Here is a 21515-nt window from a genome sequence, read left to right on the forward strand (position 1 = left end):
AAAAATAGCCTATAGGTGTATTCCCCCCCCATACACCTATTCGAGACTCCCCCGGACCCAACAATTGGTATCAGAGCAGGTTGTTCGCAAGAACTATCTGTCTCTGACTAGTTCTACTTGAACTAGATCCTTTTTAAAGGTCTCGAAAAAGTTTTACTCTTTCTTTTTGTTTTGTGCTTGCTACTTGCTTATTCTGCTGTTACCTGTTCTCTTTTTTTATGATGGAGACTAACCACAGCAGATTATCTTCTCTACCTATGTTTTGTATTGAAAAATACGACATATGGAAGTTTCGGCTTGAAAGCTTCCTCATTGCCCAACACTGTAGAATGTGGGAAGTCATCACTAGCGGTCCAATCATTATCACCGAAACTGTAAAAAGAGTTCCTACTGACATCCGTCAGGAACCTTACGATGAGGATCAGCTCAAGTCAAAGGCAGACTTCACCACAGAAGAAATGAAGCAAGATGAGCTAGACAACCTCGCCAAAAGCATCATCTCCGGCACCGTTCCTGACAAGTATGTCATGAAGATCATCAAGTGCAGGACAGCAAAGGAGATGTGGGGTACTCTGGAAAGAATGTGCGTAGGTTCTGAGGAGATCAAGGAGAATAAGCTTTCCATAGCTTGTCAGAAATTCGACTCCTTCCTCATGCTCAAGAATGAATCTGTCGAGGAAATGGAACAAAGATTCAACCTCATATTGAATGAAGTTCAATCCATTTCCAAAGACAAATACACTCAACGAGAAATCAACTTGAAGATTCTTCGAGCACTGCCACGAGGAGAATGGCAGATCTATTCAGTCGCTCATCAGCATAAGCCAGGATTCAGTCAGCTCCCGACAAACAAGCTTTTCTCCGATCTCGTGGCAAATGAGTTCGATCTACTGAGAAATCTTGGTAACAAGAAGGCTGGAGGATCAGACGAAGATGGTCCATCAACCTCAAGAGGAGTTGCACTGAAGGCCTCAACCAGAGAAGGCAAGAAGCAGATCAAGGAGCCAACGGAACTCAACCCTGAGGACTTCTTAAGTCAATATGCCTTGTTGACTGACAGATTCAACAAGATGGAGTCCAAGTTCCGGAAGTACAGAAGGTTCCACAAGCAGCACTACAAGGGAAAAGAAAGAGAAGGGGACTCCAGACATTCCACAGATCGAAGCGGAGAAAGGAAGTCAGCCGCTTACGACATCAAAGAATTGGAATGTTATGGATGTAGAAAGAAAGGACACTTTAAGCATGAATGTCCTGATCTGACTCCAGCTGAGCGCAGAGAACTGAAAGCAAAGAAAGATCGCAGATCTTTGAAGAAGAAAGCGATGGTTGCTGATGATGCTGACTCCTCCAACGACACATCAGAATCATCCAACTTCGACAGTTCCAGCTCAGATGATGAGAGCCGAGCCCTGATGGCCAACGAATCAGAAAGTGTAGCTGACAACAGCTACGACAATGGAATGAATGGCCCAGAGGTAAAATCTCTCACGAAAACTCCATATACTGATAACTTCCTGATGCTTTCAGGAGACCACTCAGAATCTGGAGATAGCTCATCCGTTGAAACTGACGAGTTTGATCAGCTCCTGACTGATCACGGTCAGCTGAGGAAAATGTTCGAAGATCTCCTTAAGCAGAATCAGAAAAAGGACAAGGAGATTGATGATGAACGAGCTAAACATCAGACAATCATCTACTTTCCGGATGAAACATGTCTTGATCAGCTAATCATGGAGAACAGCAGACTGGAAGAAGAGCTCAGAATCTCCAACTCAGAATGTGAAAGAGCTTCTCATGAAATCAAAAGGCTTAATCACAAGCTGGAAGAAACAGTCAAGACCTGCATGATGCAGTCTCCCATGATGAGCAACTTTCCATCGAAAGGACTGGTCAACAGCATCGGAGGAAAGGTTGCAGCTGCCAAAGGAAAGGATATCATGATCATCTCTAAGAATGATCCTTCTGAAATCACAACCTCAGAAGAATCAAGAGATCATGATATGGATGAAGTTCACAAGCGCAGACTGATGGCCAGATCAAATGTTCCACCTCCACGAAGCTACAGACGAGCTAAGGAGGCTCCCAACCAGATCATCTTATTGAAAAGGCTGGAAAGCAGATTTCAGTCAAAGATCCGGGAAGGAACATCAGGAGCCAAGAAGAATCTTTCTCATCAACCCAGGGGGAAGAAAGGCCACATCAGTCAGAAACTGACATCCTCAGTTCAGTTTCAGAAAGAACTACATCCATGGAGATCAAGCAATGCTGAGTCCAGTCGAGCCATGCCACTTCCTCGACGACAAGCTACTGGACGACAGACAAATCTCCATAAGTCTGCAAAGACTAAAGTATCTCACAGAAGATACTTCGGCGAGCAAAGAAGACCTCAACCACTCACTAGACAGAACTGCTACAAGAGTGAGGCCTTCAAAAGGATTTCTCAACGGAAGAATGCTCAATTGCCACCTGAAGCGCCAACTACACCGATCAGACATCCAACAATGCGCAAGAAATCAGCCAGACCAATTCTGAAGCAGATTTGGGTTCCAAAGGGAACTCGAACTAACATTGAAGGACCCAAAGCTTGATTGGGTGCCTGAAGCAACTCTTTCTTGCAGGTCAATGTCAGGAAACATAAAAAGAAGGAAGAGGCCAAAGCTTCAATCAGAACGTGGTATCTGGACAGTGGCTGCTCGAAGCATATGACGGGCAACAAAGAATATCTATCCCAGTATGTTGAGAAAGCTGGATCCAAAGTTGCATTCGGAGACAACTCGATTGGAGAAACAAAAGGCTATGGTGTGCTCAACATGGGTAACGCCAGTATCAGTAATGTTAGCTTTGTTTCTGGTCTTAAACATAATCTGTTGTCTGTGAGTCAATTTTGTGGCAGTGGTTTCACAGTGAAAATCAAAAAGGATGAATTCACTGTTAGAAACAATCAGAAGAAGGTGGTTCTGAAGGGATTCAGACAAGGAAGTCTCTACGTCGTTTCTTGGAAAGACAGCCCACCAGAAACGTGCCTCATCAGTAAAAGCAGCTCAGAGCTCAATTGGCTATGGCACAAGAGACTCAACCATCTCAACTTCAAGACGATCAACAAACTTGCTAAACATCAACTGGTAGAAGGACTCCCTTCTATTGTATTCCAAAAGAAGCAAGAATGTGAAGCATGCCTCAGAGGAAAGCAGACGCGGACATCATTCAAGTCAAAGACAGGACACTCATCTGAAAGGATTCTGCATCTACTTCACATGGATCTGTTTGGCCCGATCACTCCAAGAAGCTACAACGGTAGGAAGTACACCTTGGTAGTTGTGGATGATTATTCACGATATACCTGGGTTATCTTTCTTTACAAAAAGAAAGAGACACTGGAGGAACTGCCAAAGCTGTTGAAGAGACTGAGCGTTGAAAAGGAAGTCAACATCATCAGCATCAGATCAGATCGTGGGACTGAGTTCATCAATACTGTCATTCGTGAGTATTGTGATGAACAAGGAATCAATCATCAAACTTCTGCAGCAAGAACTCCTCAGCAGAATGGAGTTGCAGAGAGAAGAAACCGGTCTCTAAAGGAAGCAACAAGGACGATGCTAGCCGAGTCAAAACTCCCCTTGAAGTTTTGGGCCGAAGCAGTCAACAACGCATGCTACACGCAGAATTGCTCCTTCCTCACTCAGAGACATGGAAGAACTCCATACGAGTTATGGAAGAACAGAAAGCCATTGATTGCCTACTTTCATGCTTTCGGTTCTAAGTGTTTCATACACAACAACGATAAGAAGAGGTTGAACACCTTCGATTGCAAGGCTGATCCAGGAGTCTTCCTTGGATACTCCGGAACAGAACGTTCAAGCAAAGCCTATCGAGTGTTCAATACTCAAACTCTATGTGTAGAAGAAACACCTCATGTGATCTTTGATGAGTCTACAGATGGTTTCAGGGAACAAGATGCTGAAAAGAATGCTCAGATCACTGAAGGTTCCAAAGCTGAAATCCATACTGACGAGCCCTCTACTGTCTTGGTATGGGGATCTGGCAAGGATGAAGATAATGAGATGCTTCAGTATCAGAAGATCAACCAACGGTCTGAAGTTCAAACTGGAGCCAATGCAGATGGCAATAGTCAAGGGGGAACTCCAGTTGCTGAAGTTCAAGTTGAACGCGCAGAAGCCGCCCCAGCTCAACTCTCCCCTGCTCCAGAAAGTGCTCAACATCCCAGAGCTATTCTAACTGAAGAAACTCCACCATCCCCTGAAGAAATCAAGAAATATCGAAGATGGTTTGAACTCCACTCTAAGGAGAACATCATTGGAGAACCATCAGATGGCGTCAAGACTCGGAGATCTATGTGCAACCTCGTCTTCGACATCAACCAGAACTGCATCAACGAAGATAAGAATTTCAGCTGTTTCTTATCAACTACAGAGCCGAAGGATATTGAAGAAGCTCTGAAGTCCACAGAATGGGTCATCACAATGCTAGAAGAACTTAATGAATTCAACCGGAATTCTGTTTGGGAGCTTGTGGATCGACCAGACGATGCAAAGGTGATTGGCTTGAAATGGATTTTCAAGAACAAGAAAGACGAAGAAGGAAACGTTGTGAGAAACAAAGCAAGGCTTGTGGCTAAAGGATACAGTCAAGAAGAAGGAATCGACTACGACGAGACATTTGCTCCAGTTGCCAGATTGGAAGCAGTCAGACTCTTCTTAGCTTTTGCAGCTCACAAAGGTTTCAAGGTACACCAAATGGATGTCAAGTGTGCATTTCTCAATGGAGTGCTCACAGATGAAGTCTATGTAGAACAACCTCCAGGATTTGAGGCTGCTGGACCAGAAAAGGTGTACAAGCTGAAGAAAGCGCTCTATGGGTTGAAGCAAGCACCAAGAGCGTGGTATGATACTCTCTCGGAGTATCTGATTGAACAAGGCTTCAAAAAGGGATCTGTGGACAGAACGTTGTTCACTCTCAAAGAAGGAGAAGATCTCTTGCTTGTTCAAATTTATGTCGATGACATAATCTTCGGATCCAAATCCGAACACATGTGCAAAAAGTTTGCTGACATCATGAAGAACAAATTCCAAATGTCCATGATGGGAGAAATGAATTTCTTTCTCGGATTGCAAGTCAAGCAGACCAAAGAAGGAATACTGATCAGCCAGTCCAAGTATGCGAAGGAGCTGATAGCTAAGTTCGGTATTCAGCACATGAAGTCAGTCAAGATCCCAATGAACACAAACTGGAAAGTTGATCCAGGTTCAGAAGGAAGCTCTGTCTCTTCGAAGAAGTACAGAGAAATCATTGGATCTTTGCTGTATTTGACTGCGAGCAGACCAGATATCGCATTTGCAGTCGGGGTTTGTGCAAGATATCAATCAGATCCTAAGGAAGCTCATTTGGATGCAGCTAAGCGGATTCTGAGATATCTCAAGGGCACACCCAATTTAGGATTGTGGTACCCAGCAGAGGACGACATCAAGCTCACCAGATTTTCAGACTCCGACTTCGGTGGATGCAAGCTTGATCGCAAATCAACCTCCGGAACATGTCAATTCCTAGGCAACAAGCTCATCTCTTGGTTTTCTAAGAAGCAGACTTCAGTCGCCACCTCTACAACTGAAGCTGAATACGTTGCTGCCGGAAGCTGCTGCTCACAAATCCTGTGGTTAGTCCATCAACTAAAGGACTATGGGATCGAGGAAAAGGAAGTTCCTATCTATTGCGACAGCTCCAGTGCTATTGCAATCTCCCAGAATCCAGTTCATCACACCAGAGTCAAACATATTGAGATTCGACATCACTTCATTCGTGATCATGTCGAAAAGAAGAATGTCTCTGTGGAATGGATTCCCACTGCTATTCAGAGAGCGGACCTGCTGACCAAGGCTCTTCCAGAAGAGAGGTTCAACGATCTTTGTGCAAAGATTGGCCTCATCAACCCTGAAGAGTGATGCTGTATTTGAAGATCTTCTCAAACAGTCATGCTGACTGGTGGTCAACCAACTGCTGCTTCTACGATCGTCGACGTAAAAAGCAATGAAGTCCGAGTGCTCATCTGAAGAGAAAATCATCCTGATGAATCATCCAGGATCACGTGGTATCAACTGACTACTATGTTCAGTTGATCAGTAAGTATTTTAAAAATGCTTACCTTTTCAAAATCAGTTATTTCAGTTTAGAGCTTTAAGTTTTTAGTTCAAAATCTTTTCTCAAACTGATCAGTTTCTTTCAAAAATTTTAACTGATTATTGGAATTGTTGGAATTGGAATATCCGAATTAGGACAAGATTTTTATAAAAGTGAAAATCTGTTTTGATTGAACTTGTCCAGATCTTTTTGCCAAAAATCCTTCCAACCTTTTTGCCTCTGCAATAAAATTTCTTGAAACGCTCATTGACATGACATATGTAATGATGCCTTTTGAAGTCCCTCGCAGTGACGGCGGACACGAAATTTTTTTTCAATTGCATTTAAGGCACAGTTTTCGAAAAACCTTTTCATCTTCTACATGGTTCACATCTTGTCTATTTATACCATGTTGTCTTCATAAGTGTTTCTGCATCAACTAACAACTCTCCACAGCCTTCACTGTGAGAAAAAGTTTCAATTGTTTCCAAAGTTGCAGATAAAAATTGTTCCGACTAAAGGAGAAATCTATGACTGCAAAGTCATGGAGTGGAAGAATGATGCTCATTGTCTTGGTCTTCACCGGACCCTTCCACTGGATCACAACGTCTCTCCGGCGTCAAAGTTTGCTCTACCCTCACTTGTATCCAGCGAAACGAGCGTCTTCTATCCTCATGCCCGGTGCATTGGTTTGTAGTACCTGTCTGAAAAAGGACAGACTTCATCGTCTTCACCAAAAAGCTTCTTGCTCTTTGTGGAGAACCGATGCGAAGCAACAACAATGAGATGGAACTCATTGTCAACCGGCGCTATGTCAACAGGGAGACCCTCACAATCTCCTCTGTTCTGACAACCCCTCATCTCTCAAAACCTCTGCTTCTCTTATTTTTCCTCGTCATCTGTTTCTTCTTCCTAACCTCCTTCTAAGCCTTCGCCTTCTTCATCCCCCATGACCCCAATATCTTCCTCCTGCGAACTTACCTTCGCATGGTCTTCGCTTCCTTCTTAGGTTCGTCCTTCTTTTTGATGTTGCCAAAAAGGGGGAAAGAAGATCAATCTAATGGACCTAAGTAAGGTTAAGCAACATGTTCATCCTTCATCCGATGATCATGAGGAAGATACACCAAGAGGAAGAGACCTCAAATCAACGGAAAACAAGTGAGAGTGGAACAAGCTTAGGAACATTGAAGACACGAAGACAGAAGATGAAGATCAAGAAGTTCAAGGCGCAGCCAAGCAGACTGCTGGAGTCCATGGTTTATCCATGATGTTTTTGTTTTACTTTTTACTCCAATGTAAGTCTTGCTCTGTACCTAGACTGATGGCTTATCAGTCCGTTTAATGAAATGAACTTCTTATTGATCTCACCCTGAAGACAATGACTCTTTGTCCAGGCTCTGATTTATGGTTTTTCTGTCTTCTTACTGTTCTGTGTTTAGAACTGTTTTCGTTCTTGCTCCAAGTACAAGTTATTTAGGTTCTATTGTTAAGGGGGGAACAGCTTTCACCCCTTGTCTAGAACTTGTACTGTGAGCTCAGTCTTTTTGTTGTCTAGAACTGCTGTGTGGTTTTGGCATCATCAAAAAGGGGGAAATTGTTGGGAACCTTATGGAATATCCTAACCCTTGTTTTGATGATACCAAAATTCATAGGACTTAAATGTAATAGACTAGAATCGTTTTTGAACTCAAGTGTTAGAGTTCGTTTCTAGTTTAGTTGCGGTGTCAAAGACTGAAGACTGAAGAACGAAGACTGAAGACTGAAGACGGCAGTTACCAACTGAAGTATCAGTTGAAGAATCAGTTGAAGACTGATTATTTAATGCGCGCCATGGACTGATACTAAAGTCAAGTATCAGTTGAACATTCCTCCTAGGACTGATCTTCCAACGTTCAGAGGAAGCCACGTACGCTCAAGTACAGCCGCATTAAATGCAGAGATATCTCAATATCTTATCTCTGCAGAGGTCATTCCTATCTGGTGGTTACTTTTCAGAGATGTCACATCTCCTGTCCATCAAAGAGAGCCGTTTCCACACAGACAAGGAACCTCGAAGATTGAAGCCTCAGCCCAAATTCGAATTGCTCTCCAACGGAAGAAATCTTGAGGACGATTTACGCCAACGGATCTATTCAAGAGTTCTCCTACAAATAGCGCTCGAGGATCACTTCAATCTTCACCGATTCAACGACATAAGCTGAAGCTCTGCCGAAATAGCTACTCAGCCTAAAGCTTAAACCGCCAAAGCTTGAATCGAAGAAGAGAATTCCAAAGCCAAAATCAGTCACTGCTGATTACATACATTCTCTTAGACCCTAGGCATATATTCTGTGTACCCAGAAGCCAAAGGTCAAACTTGCTTCAAAGAACTTGTTCTTTGTAAGTATAGTTGGCACTCGTTTAAACCTCTCCCCCATAAGAGTGTTTGAGTGACTCGGAGTTTCAGAAGGTGTTCTGAACTCTGATAGGGAAGTCTGAGCACGGGGTGTGCTTAGCAAGGAAATCCTGCGCGAGCTGTGTAGGTGCTGAAATCCTGCGCGAGCTGTGTAGGTGCTGAAATCCTGCGCGAGGTGTGTAGGTAGGGAAACCCTACGCGAGGTGTGTAGGTGCTGAAGAGAGAGCTATCTTCAGTTCACGGTTTGCAGTGCACCCGGGAAGCACTTGCGGAGTGGATTGTTGGTCTGATCAACCAGCCGTGGATGTAGGAAAGAGTTTTTCCGAACTACGTAAAAGTCTCTGTGTTATTTACAGCTTTCAGTTTTACTTTCATATCTGAGTTATTTCAATTGATAAAACTGAATGCTGACTAACTGAAAAGAGAAACCTTAATCCAACTATCTGCTCCACCGAGGCTATTCGAAACTAAGTTTAATTTCCGCTGCGTATGATATCAATCTGACTCACTATCCTCTGATAGTAAGGAAGAGAGATATCATCTTCATCTCTGCAAACACGACTGAAGCCCTTACGTGGATCAGTTAAGTTCCAGTGACTTAACTGATAACTCTTTACTGAAGAGCTTTCAGTATCAGTCGTCAACCCTGTTGGTCAACACTTATTTCGGTTAAACAGGTGTCTTGTTTGCGTGTAAAGTTTCGTCTCTATCTCTGACTGAGATCCCTCTGATTGAGGTTTGTAGATAGAAGAGAGAAAAATAGCCTATAGGTGTATTCCCCCCCATACACCTATTCGAGACTCCCCCGGACCCAACAAACATGCACTGGATCTTGTACTAACGAACCTTGGGCTGCATCACATGTGTCCATCACGAGAATCAAATATCTCGTAGTTGTGAGATCAACTACATTCTCTAAGAATATGATGCAAACCACATGCTAACCTATTACGTGTCATCAATATCCCATTCTTGATAACCATTGGTTAGGGCGCTTTTAGAATTACACTTATATCATTAATGTCTCACATAATTAATAACAGTGATAATTCAAGGGAACAGATAAAAGAATAAAGTCAAACAATAAAATAAATTATTCCAATAAATGCACAAGCCCATGAAATCAAATAACATATATATAAATGTGATCAAGTAAGGATGTCTCATTACAAATTGTTTCTAAGACATTCAAACAAAACTCCCACTAAATCAAAGCCAACTTCCAACATGTCTAACGCCCAAGCTCTCAAAGTGTTTGTTGTGTTTTGCTATACACAACGGCTGGTGAAAGGATCAGCTAAGTTATCATCAGTGGGTACTCTTTCTAATTTCACATCGCCTCTCTCTATTATTTCTCTGATCAGATGATATCTCCGGGGAATGTGCTTGTTTCTATTCGTGGGTCTTGGTTCCTTTGCTTGCGCAACCGCACCAGTGTTGTCACAATACAATGGTATTGCACTATTGGTACTTGGAACGACACCCAGTTCTTTCACAAACTCTAACAGAGCAACAGCCTCCTTGGCAGCTTCAGATGCAGCAATATACTCGGCTTCGGTGGTGGAATCGGCAGTAGTGCTTTGTTTGGAACTATTCCAACTAACTGCTCCACCATTGAGGATGAAGACATAGCCAGACTGTGACTTATAGTCATCATGGTCTGTTTGGAAGCTAGCATCAGTATACCCAGTAACTGATAACTCTGGCTGTCCACCATAGACTAAGAAGTATTCTTAATTTAGTCCTTCTAAGGTACTTTAGAATAGTCTTGACAGTTCTCCAATGTTCCTCACCGGGATTTTGCTGAAATCTGCCTGTCATGCTAAGCGCGTAAACCACATCTGGCCTAGTAGATGTCATGGCATACATTATAGATCCTATAGCAGATGCATATGAGATCTTTTTCATGTATTCAATCTCTTGGTCACTAGAAGGGCAACCCTTCTTAGACAAGATAATACCATGTCCCATAGGAAGAAATCCTTTCTTGGAATTTTCCATTGAGAAGCGCCTTAGCAATTTGTCTATGTAAGTGGACTGTGATAATCCCAACAATCTATTAGGTCTATCCCGATAGATCTTTATCCCAAGGATATAGGAAGCATCATCCAAGTCCTTCATCATGAAGGAACTAGACATCCAATCTTTCACGGATTGCATCATGGAACGATCACTACCCATGATCAAAATGTCATCAACATATATGATAAGGTAGACAATGTTTCCATTCTCGCGTTTACTATAAACACATGGATCCTCTTTGCTTCTGACAAAATCAAACGATTTGATAGCTCTGTCAAAGCAAATGTTCCAACTCCTAGAAGCTTTCTTAAGTCCATAAATGGACTTCTTTAGCCTGCATACCGCATTCGGCCTTTCTCTGGATACAAAACCTTCAGGTTGAGTCATATAGACTTCCTCTTCAAGTTCTCCATTGAGAAATGCGGTTTTGACATCCATTTGCCAAATGTCAAAGTTATAGTATGCAGCTATAGCAAGTAAAATCCTAATGGACTTGATCTTTGCGACTGGTGAAAAGGTTTCGTCATAATCAATGCCCTCGCGTTGACTATAACCCTTTGCCACCAACCTAGCCTTGTAGGTTCGTACTATGCCATCTGCATCTCTCTTCTTTTTGAAGATCCATTTGCAGCCTATGGGATATTTCTCATCTGGCAAATCAACTAGTTCCCAGACTAGATTGAAGTACATCGAGTCCATTTCAGAAATTAAGGCTTCAAGCCACTTCTCCGAGTCGGTGCCCGACACCGCTTCGGTATAGGTCTTAGGTTCATCATCATCCAGATCAACTTCATCATCTTGGTTCTCAACCAATAGATTAAGTCTTTCAGGTGCTCGACGATTCCTACGAGGCCTATGGAGTTGTTCTTGCGTTTGCTCAGGTTGTACATTCTGATCGTGAGGAGGTTCCTCTGTGCTGAACGTTTCAACAGTTTCGGAATTTTCAGGGATTTCCTCAAAATTTTCTTGAGGTGGTGGTAATACAACTATTGTATCATCATGTCTTTGATGCATCTCATTGTTTTGAGGCGTCTCTCTAGGAGATATTCCCCTTCCCAATAGATCATCAACGACTCCCACTGAATTCTTGTCCACACCATTAGACAAGTTTTCATCCTCTATGTTATGTTGTGGCTCTTGAATTTCTTCAAGTTCTATCGTATTGTGACCTTGTTCTTTAGAGACATAGATGTCTTCTAGGAACGTCACATTCCGGGAAACTATCACCTTGTGATCACCGGGAACGTAGAAATAATATCCTCTTGTTTCCTTAGGATATCCCACAAGGTAACATTTCTCACTTTTAGATTCCAATTTATCAGTCATCATCTTTTTAACATACGCAGGACAACCCCAGGTCCGTATATGTTTAAGAATCGCCTTTTGGCCACACCATAACTCATATGGTGTTTTCTCGACTGATTTCGAAGGAACTCTATTCAGAATATAAACAGCGGTCTGTAGGGCATAGCCCCAAAGGAATAAAGGGAGACTTGCAAAACTCATCATGGATCGAACCATATCTAATAAAGTTTGATTTCTCCTTTCGGATACCCCATTCAGTTGAGGCGTTCCCGGAGGTGTTCAGTCCGACCGAATTCCATGTGATTTTAAGTAATCAAGAAATTCATGGCTTAAGTATTCCCCTCCTCGATCTGATCGAAGAGCCTTGATACTTTTCTCAAGTTGCTTCTCGACTTCTAACTTAAACTCCTTAAATTTCTCAAAGGCCTCAGATTTGTGTTTCATGAGATACACGTATCCATACCTCGAAAAATCATCAGTAAAAGTTATGAAGTACGAATATCCACCTCTTGCTTGTGTAGGGAATGGTCCACACACATCTGTGTGAATTAGTTCTAGCAAGTCTTTGGCTCGTAGCCCCTTCCCAGAAAGTGGTTTCTTAGTCATCTTTCCTTTGAGACAAGATTCACAAGCACCGTATGACTCAAGGTCAAATGATGTGAGATAATCTAACTTTCTCATTGTTGCTATCCTATTCTCATTGATATGACCAAGTCTACAATGCCAAAGATAAGTAGTATTATTCGTATTACTCAGCCTAGGTCGTTTGTTTTGTATATTGAGAACACTTCTTTCACATTCAAGATAATATAAACCATTCAAAAGAGAGGCACTTCCATAAATCAATCAATTAAATGAAAATGAACCTCTACCGTTTCCAAAATGAAAGGAAAAACCTTCAATGTCTAACATCGGAATGGAAATAATATTCTTAGAAATGGAAGGAACAAAGTAACAATTACTTAAAACTAGTCTATTTCCCGAAGGAAGATCTAATCTATAAGTCCCCACGCATTCGGCAGCAACTCTTGCTCCATTTCCCACGCGTAGATCGACTTCTCCGGGCCTCACTTTCCTGACTTCACTTAGACCCTGCACATTATTACAAATGTGTGAGCCACAAGCTGTATCTAATACCCAGGATTGTGAATTGTTAATAGACATGTTTATCTCAATAACAAACATACCTGAGCTCATACCCGATGCACCTTGTGCCTTGTATTTCGGGCAGTCTCTCTTCCAGTTCCCCTTTTCATGACAGAATAGGCACTCATCCTTTGGCAACTTCGGCTTTTTATGAATTCCTCCACCCTTGGGCTTTAAACTAGCATCAAATGCTTTCTTCTGCTTTTTCTTCTGCTTGTTCTTCTTTTTGGAAGATGTAGCAGAAGAGCTCACCATGAGCACAGATTTGCCTTTTGAGGTGGTAGAATCATAGGTCTTCAACATATTGTGAAGCTCAGGCAGAGTTGCCTTTGTGCCGTTCATATTGAAGTTCACAATGAAATTTTCAAATGAGGCAGGCAATGACTACAAAACCAGATTGACTGAGACAGTAGCGGGTAGTATCGTTCCAATCGATGCCAACCTCTCAATCAATCCGATCATCTTCAAAACATGATCAGAAACCAAACTCCCTTCGTGAAGCTTACACTTGAAAAGATCTCAGAGTATCTCATACTCCATAGTCTGAGCTTCCGAAGCATACAGACTCTTCAAGTGTTTTAGCATTTCAAAAGGAAACATGTGTTCGTGTTGCCTCTGTAACTCCGTATTCATAGAAGTCAACATTACACATTGAGCCGTAGTTGCATCCTCGACATGCTTCTTGTGAGCAGCTTCGTCAAACTTAGGATACTCGGCAGAATTCTTGTCGGGAACCACAGAGATTGGGTCATCCAAGACGTACTCAATCTTTTCTAGCCTTAAGACCAGACGTAAGCAACGGAGCCAATCCGTGAAGTTTGACCCAGTCAACTTGTTAGTTTCCATCAAACACTTTAGTGACAAATTCGACATAATATCTAATCAATAAATAAAGAAAAACAAATTAGAAAGAGTAAACTATGATCACATTGTATTACCAATCAAACAATGGGCTATCGTATTGATTAGCTCCCACTAATTTTTTATATATTTTACGCCCCCAACGTAAAATACGGATTTATATGTTATATAAATCTTAGTGGTACGAGATCTAAGTCAATATTATGCAGCCTCTGCTTGGGCTGATGACTGCAATAATATTACTTAGTAGGCCTTTAAGCCAATTGCAACAACAGTTTTGCAACTCTCGGTTGATTAATCTAATTAATATGCGTCCTTAAATCACTTTGGTCGAGTTTCACGCCACAAATGATCAAGCAAGTCAACCCCATCACACGGTGCCAACCTATGAATGAGCCTTGGCCTTGTAGACTAGAGCAAACACTTGGGTGTAAATACTCTTGATCGAAAAGGATGGGTTGCTTAGACAATTATGATGGACGACGCATTTTGTGCTTACACAAAGACTTATATTTAATGGGGATTTAGCATGTGATACTAATTGCTTATATTTAATATTCAATATTAAATAGCAACACAATTACTGGGTGCCGCCTACCCATGCATAAAAAATGCGGACCAAACATATTTGGGCGCCGCCTACCCAAGCATAGCAAAGCGGACTACATATATTGGGCGCCGCCTACCCAAGAACAAAAGCGCTCTCTTACTACTATAGTAAAATAATAAGCATAAAATCAAATAGCATGCTTATCACATAAAGGCACAAAATCTCTTCTCCACCGGCAGTCTCACCTCGACGGCGTCCAAAACCACGTCGGCGGGACTGTTACCGGAAGCCAGACGAGCGTGGACTAGGAGCCACGGCGCGACGTGACGCAAACGGCAGCAGGTGGTCGGGCGCAGCACATCGGCGAGCCCCGAGCCACTTGTCGCCGCCTCGTCCATCGAGTGGTCGGCCTGGGTACCTTTGCATCCCTGCCGCCCAGCGGCGGTTACAAATTTCCGGTGAAGAATCGAACCAATTCGTGCCCAGCAAGTAAACCAATTTCAGAAAATAGCTTTGATTATTTTGTTACAAAAACAGTTAGAACAAAACAACCCAAATTTGAAATTTCAATTCTAAAATAAAATTTCGAAATCTGATTTCAAAAATCAAAATTCGATTAACGCATAATTAATTAGAACATAATATCAATTATAAATCGAGCCCCGGGCTCTGATACCACTGTTAGAAATCATTGACATCATCTAATGATACGCAGCGGAAATACAATCAAGGATAAGATCTATTTATAATTATATTCATGTGTAGAGATAAAACACACAACAGTTGGAATAACTTACTTCAGTTGGAATAACTTACTTGTTGTGCGGTAGAACGATCGTGACGTTTCCTACAGTTGAATCCACTACTAGAGGTATCCACGTGTATGCAGATTCGATGCAGGAACAATTCCAAGTGCAAGTGTCAATCACGGAAAGCTAGGAAATCCTGATTGAATACTATACTGCTCTGTGTGTTTTTCTCTCTTGTGTTTTCACGTGTCAGACAAAAGAAATATATTCTTATTCTTATAAGACTTATAGCCGCCTATTAACCCTAGATTAATAGGGCTGGGCCTTTTCTTTTGTCTACAATTAATTAGTCCAATAGCCCAACTAATAATTAATTAATTAGGTTATTAGAATATATCAAATATATCCTAATCTAGTCCATAAAATATCTTTCATTGTCGGCCTACCAACTGTGCGAGCCCGATGAGTATACGTATAATACTATAATTAATGGGTTATGCAAAGCTGGAGATATTCTACAGGTAATTGATTTGCTCTGCTCATTGGAAAAAGGAAAAGGGAACTGCAAACCCGATGTCTATGCTTACAGCATAGTCATTGATAGTCAGTGCAAGGAAGGAAAGGTGGACGAAGCTCTCCAACTCTTTTCCACTTTGGGTGATAAGGGGATTTCACCAAATGTCGTGACATATAGTTCAATAATAGAGGGGTTGTGCAAGCTGAGAAGAATGGACGAGACTCAAGACATTTTAAGGAAGATGATAGCTAATAAGGTCTACCCAAATGTGTGGACGTGTAGTATCTTTGTGGATGCTTGGTGCAGAGATGGAATGGTGGAAGAGGCTGAACATATGTTGGTATCTATGAAGAAGATTGATGTTCAACCCAACATTGTCATATACAATGCATTGATTGATGGGTACTGTTTGCAAGGAAAAGTGGATGATGCCGAACGCATTTTTCAATTAGCAGTGAATTCTGGAATCAATCCCGATATCATAAGCTACACTAGCTTGATGAACGGGTATTGCAAAATTGGGCGAGTTAATAAAGTTTCGCGTATTTTTAACGAAATTCGCACCGAAGGGTTAGAGCGCGATGTTATTTGTTATGGAATAATGCTAGAGGCGCTATTTCGTGAAGGCAGATGCCAGGATGGCTTGAATTTGTTCAAAGAGATGCAAACTCTAGGATTGTCTCCTGATGTCAAGACTTACAATATCTTGTTGGATGGTCTGTGTAATGCTCATCGTATCACTGAAGCATTTTCCATATTGCACACCATGGAAGGTAAATGCATCGTTCCAGACATAGTAACATTCAATATTCTCATTGAGGGATTGTGCAACGACAACAAAGTCAGAGAAGCAAAAGATCTATTTGACAAACTTCCATCCAAAGGTTTGCAGCCTGACGTCATAACTTATACAATCCTTATCGGTGCACTTTGTGAGGAAGGGCAGATAGAGGAGGCTAAGGATTTGATGACGCAAATGGTAAGCAACGATTGCTTGCCTAATAGTGTAACATACAATGTTTTTGTTCGAGGTCTTCTGAAAATTAACAAGATGCTTGATGCAATGCCACTTTTGGAAGAGATGGATTCAAGGGGATTTACACTTGACAAAACTGCATATTCGATGTTGATTGAACATGTTAAAATGGAAGGTAGAGATAGTGTTCTGGTTGATAAGGTTAAGAAACTTTTACCGAAGGACTTCTATTCTAGTTAGGTTTTATGTTGTGTTTGTCGGTCAAGAATTATTACAATAGAGCTTAAGGGGAAAGTACATTTGCTTATTTGTTTATTTAATCTTTATGTTATGATGATTTAAAATGTTTCAATTTTGTAGTTGTGATGTTGTTTATTTAATCTCTATGTTTTCTACATATAATAAAGTGCCCCTCTCTCTCTCTCTCACCTATGACACACACATTTGTAGTAGTAGGCAATGACACTGTGGGTGGAACTGTTGCTCAACTTCTGCATTCATTGTATGTGCAAATTGGAGCTACATTTAATTTAGTTTCACTATGTAAGAATTATGTATGTGAAATCTTGATTGAAATCGAGATCTCTCTCTGTTTTGTCTGAGCTTGTAAGTTGATGTGTGGCGATCTTTAAGTGAGCTTTGAACTCGAGGCCCTCCAATACCTCCAGTGGTATCTGAGGTTCATTTTCATCATTGAAAACTGAGCATCGAAAATAATAAGCAATTTGTTTTCTTGGGGAGAAAAAAAGAAACACAGAAAATGCATCACCTTGAACAAGAACTGCCGCAAGAAACAGTATGAATAAGAACAAGTGATGGAAGGGATGTCAATGGGAGAGAGAGAGAGAGGTTACTGCTGAGCTCTATCTGTGTATTAATTGTTTTTCACTTGTCAATAGTTTTTAACTGCCTCCTGTTTGGGAAGCACGACACAGATTCTAAAGGATAAGGGCAATGTTCCTGTTTGAGGCAACACTGACCCCACCAATCGAAGGCTATAGCGAGAAGATCAACGAGGCAACACGGAAGAGTGTTGAAGGGAAGAAGCGCAGATGATAAGAGGTTAGAATGCTATTTCATAATTCTTTCACAATCAAATTCTATCATGCATGTTTCAAGTGTTGGGAATGGGAGTGTTTACTTTGGGTGATAGCTTACATAGATAACAATAATATAGGCTAATTCACTGCATGCAGTTTGATGGATTGAATAATTTTGAGCTTATTTGAACATCCAATTCTTCAAATTCGCAATCATGTATTGTGAATCTCTTCCATCACCCATAGCAAACGCCCTCTTAAAGAACAATCGTAATCCCATTAGAGTTTTTAACTACATAAATTTTGACTTTTAATTGCTGAAGAAAATCTACTGTAGCTTAATAAACCTAATGTTGCAGTATGCAGTATTCCAAAAGATCTTCTGCACCAAAAATCACAACCTTTACACCAAATTGCAAATTCCCTATGTTTTGTGCAGATGACTAACGGGCCTTCCAACGATAGGGAGCTAGTTGTCTCTCGCTATAAACCTTGTTGTGTTCTTGTAGTCGAGCAGAAAAGAGCTGGTGGGAGACATCGAAGAATTAAAGAAGAAGATCACTGGTTCGGAGCAGAATTCCTCGAAGAAGTCTGCCTGCGTGTTTCCTCGTCTCAACCTTAGATAGACTGTTTTGTGTAATCTGCAGAAGATGCAACTAGTGTGTGTGATGTAGAGTAGGCCCTTGTGTATTTTGCCTTTGTTTCGACACATGCAAATAATGTTCCATTAATTCTCATTAAACAGCTTTGCTTGTTGATTTTTGCTTATATTCCCTCCGTCCACTAATTGTTGGCCTAGGAGGCAAAACACGAGTTTTAAGAAAATTAGTATGTTCATTTATTTTTATACGAACATATCAACGAACATTAGTATGTTCATTTGTTTTTTATACGAACATATCATCTCCCTCTCACATACCCACATTCAGATCTCTCTCTCTCTCGAACTCAGCCACCACGGCCTTCCTCTATTCCCAGTGACATGATCTATTTCAATGAACATTAGTATGTTTATTTGTTTTTATACGAATATTAGTATGTTCATTTATTTTTTATACGAACATATCATCTCTTACTGCTTTTACTCAGAACTCACCTGGACTCGAATTTTATATCAATAGAAACCTCTTTGAATCTAGTTTAATTTTAAAAAACGTATGTTGAAAAACTCCAAGTAGTTTAAGAGATATGACCATTTTCCCACTGCCTACCAGATTTGGCAGTTTCAGGCAACCTGAAGTTCGGATTTTTGAAAAATAGTAAATGTTGTCGAAATGTGCTCAAATTTTATATGTGTATATCTAACACATATATATTCACACCATAAAAAGTTGAGAAGTAAATATCAACAGATGGTTACTGAAAGAGATGACTTAAGTGTCTGCCATATGAAAGTTTCCACAGAAACTGGCAGTGGAAGTCTTGAATTTTAAAAGGGTAGTAAATGAAATTCAAATGACTTGAAAATTTGCATGAATGTTCACCACAATCCTATCTATACCCCACAAAATTCTCAAGGTTTTTGAGAAACAGGAATTCATCGAAACAAAGGCTTCGATTCACCTTCGTCTATGTGAGCAAGAATAAAAGCTGTTCGCCGGGGGGTTTTCCGATCGTCGTTTTGTGATGGTGTTTAGCCGTGAAGGTCTACGGCTTGGTTGTCCTTGTGCAAGGTAGATCGGGCTACATGACGGTGGTTTCTCGGTCCTTTTTTGTCGTAGGGAGAACGAGAAACGAAGGCCGTGAGTCGGCCGGTTGCTAAGTCGAGAAATCAATGTTGCTACTGAGCCGTGCAGTCGCAGGAGTTGTTGGCGGTTGTGTTCCAGAAGAGGGTGCGCCCCCCACCGTTGACCGGAGGGCGAGGAGGGCGGCACAGTCGCTGGAGAGATCTGAGGAGGCGGCGGGAGAGGAGAGGACGGCGGCAGCGGAGGAGAGGACGTCCAGATTTCAAACCCAGATAATAATAAAAATCAATTGTTGATCATGAACATAAATAATTGAATGAAAACCTTCTGTATATTATCATAACTAGCGTATCAGAAATGTTAAGTTTCTAAAATTAAATAAGATTTTATTGATGTTAATTAAGGGATTATGCGGTTATGATTATTATGGAATGACAATTAGAACCTTGCGCCACATCTAATATGAATGTAAATGGATGAATCTGATTCGTCCGATCATGTAAGATCAATGAACATGATTTGGTCTCTATTCTTTGTGTAGATGATGGTCTCTATTGAACCTCTCCCTATTGATATAAATATACATTTTTGCAAACAAATGTATATCTTAGCTTCTTAATATGTAGAGTGATACTTATTTTCAAAAGTATACATTATTGATAACAAATGTAAATTGACAATATATAGTTAATTAACAATTTAATATAAATCAAATAACTGAAAGTATAATTTATTATTAAGAAAAATATATATTGTACTGAACAAAAGTAACGTTTATTAAACTATACATCGCATCATTTGAACTGATACTTTACCTAAGAACAGGGACGGATCTGAGAATTTAATTAGGATCGGGCGAGATTTCGTCGGATGATTTTAATGAATTTTTAGTAAAGAAAACAGGCCGGACGACCAGGCGACCACCGAGATTTCATCAATATATATATATATATATATATATATATATATATATATAGGGGAGGGCTACGGTAAAAACACTTCTTAAAATATAAATATAAACGTTTTTTAATGTACGAATTTTATCCAACAGGGTTACGAATTCATCAAACATGGTTACGAATTGTGAAAAATAATTTTTTGTTACCTTTGGGATTCGAACTCAGGACCACGAATTCATCCAAGAGGGTTACGAATCAACCGTAGATCTTGATGATCTAAGGGCTGAAAATCATTTATATTTTATACACTTAAGAGTGTTTTTATTATAGCCCTACCCTATATATATATATATATATATATATAAGGTGCGGTTATAGTGAGAACCACAATTATCGTGAGAACATAAGAACCAATAAAATTACTGCATCTGCTATACAAATTAATGCATCCGCTATTAAATTTAATGCATCCGAAAAAAATAATTTTTTTGCTCCCTTCAGGATTCGAACCCAGCACCTGCATCCATCCACCAAGATGATGCATCCACCGTAGATCTTGATGATCGAATGGCTTAAAATGGTTCTCCGTTCTTATTTTATTAGTGGTTCTTATTTGAACCTCTCCCTATATATATATATATATGGGCGCGCTCTAGTGAGACCCCCTATTTTTCGTGTAACATGAGTACAATGAATAAGTCATATAATACTAATGAACAAAACGTATATCTAATGAACAAGATGTATATACTGATGAAAAATAAAATTTAAAAAATTCGTAATGAATAAGACATATATACTGATGAACAGGGCCGTATATACTGATGAACAATGCAGTATATACTGATGAATAACAAAATTTAAAATATTCTGCTCCCTCCAGGATTCGAACCCTGTGAAAAAAATCACTCTCCAAATACAATATCAGCCATAGGATTGATAAAATAAACGCACCAGATCGTGTCCAATATCTCACTAAAATTAGGGGGTCTCATTGGAGCGGCCCCCTATATATATATATATATATATATATATATATATATATATATATATATATATATATAGGGTAGGGTTAATATAAAAACCCCTCTTAAGATGAAAACTAGGAACCAATTTAAAGCCATTGATTTAAATAAAATAGAGGGCTGAGATTAAACTACAGATGCACAATTTCGATTGCATAGATGCACAATTTCGATTTGCTTGAGTATTTTGCATTGTTGGTTTCAATTGCATAA

At 40.5% G+C, this 21515-nt stretch overlaps 1 protein-coding gene across 1 annotated transcript; it reads left to right on the plus strand.

Annotated features, from left to right (window-relative positions):
- Window positions 1–15305: 15305 nt before the first annotated feature.
- Window positions 15306–18463, plus strand: LOC130998787 (putative pentatricopeptide repeat-containing protein At1g12700, mitochondrial). Its single transcript, XM_057924194.1, has 3 exons — window positions 15306–15323; window positions 15577–17715; window positions 18133–18463. The coding sequence occupies exons 1-2, from the start codon at window positions 15306–15308 to the stop codon at window positions 16891–16893; spliced, it is 1335 nt and encodes a 444-aa protein (XP_057780177.1). The 3' UTR covers window positions 16894–17715; window positions 18133–18463.
- Window positions 18464–21515: the final 3052 nt, after the last annotated feature.

This window comes from Salvia miltiorrhiza, chromosome 8 (assembly GCF_028751815.1).
Source record: "Salvia miltiorrhiza cultivar Shanhuang (shh) chromosome 8, IMPLAD_Smil_shh, whole genome shotgun sequence".
In the NCBI taxonomy this organism is placed as follows: Eukaryota; Viridiplantae; Streptophyta; class Magnoliopsida; order Lamiales; family Lamiaceae; genus Salvia; species Salvia miltiorrhiza.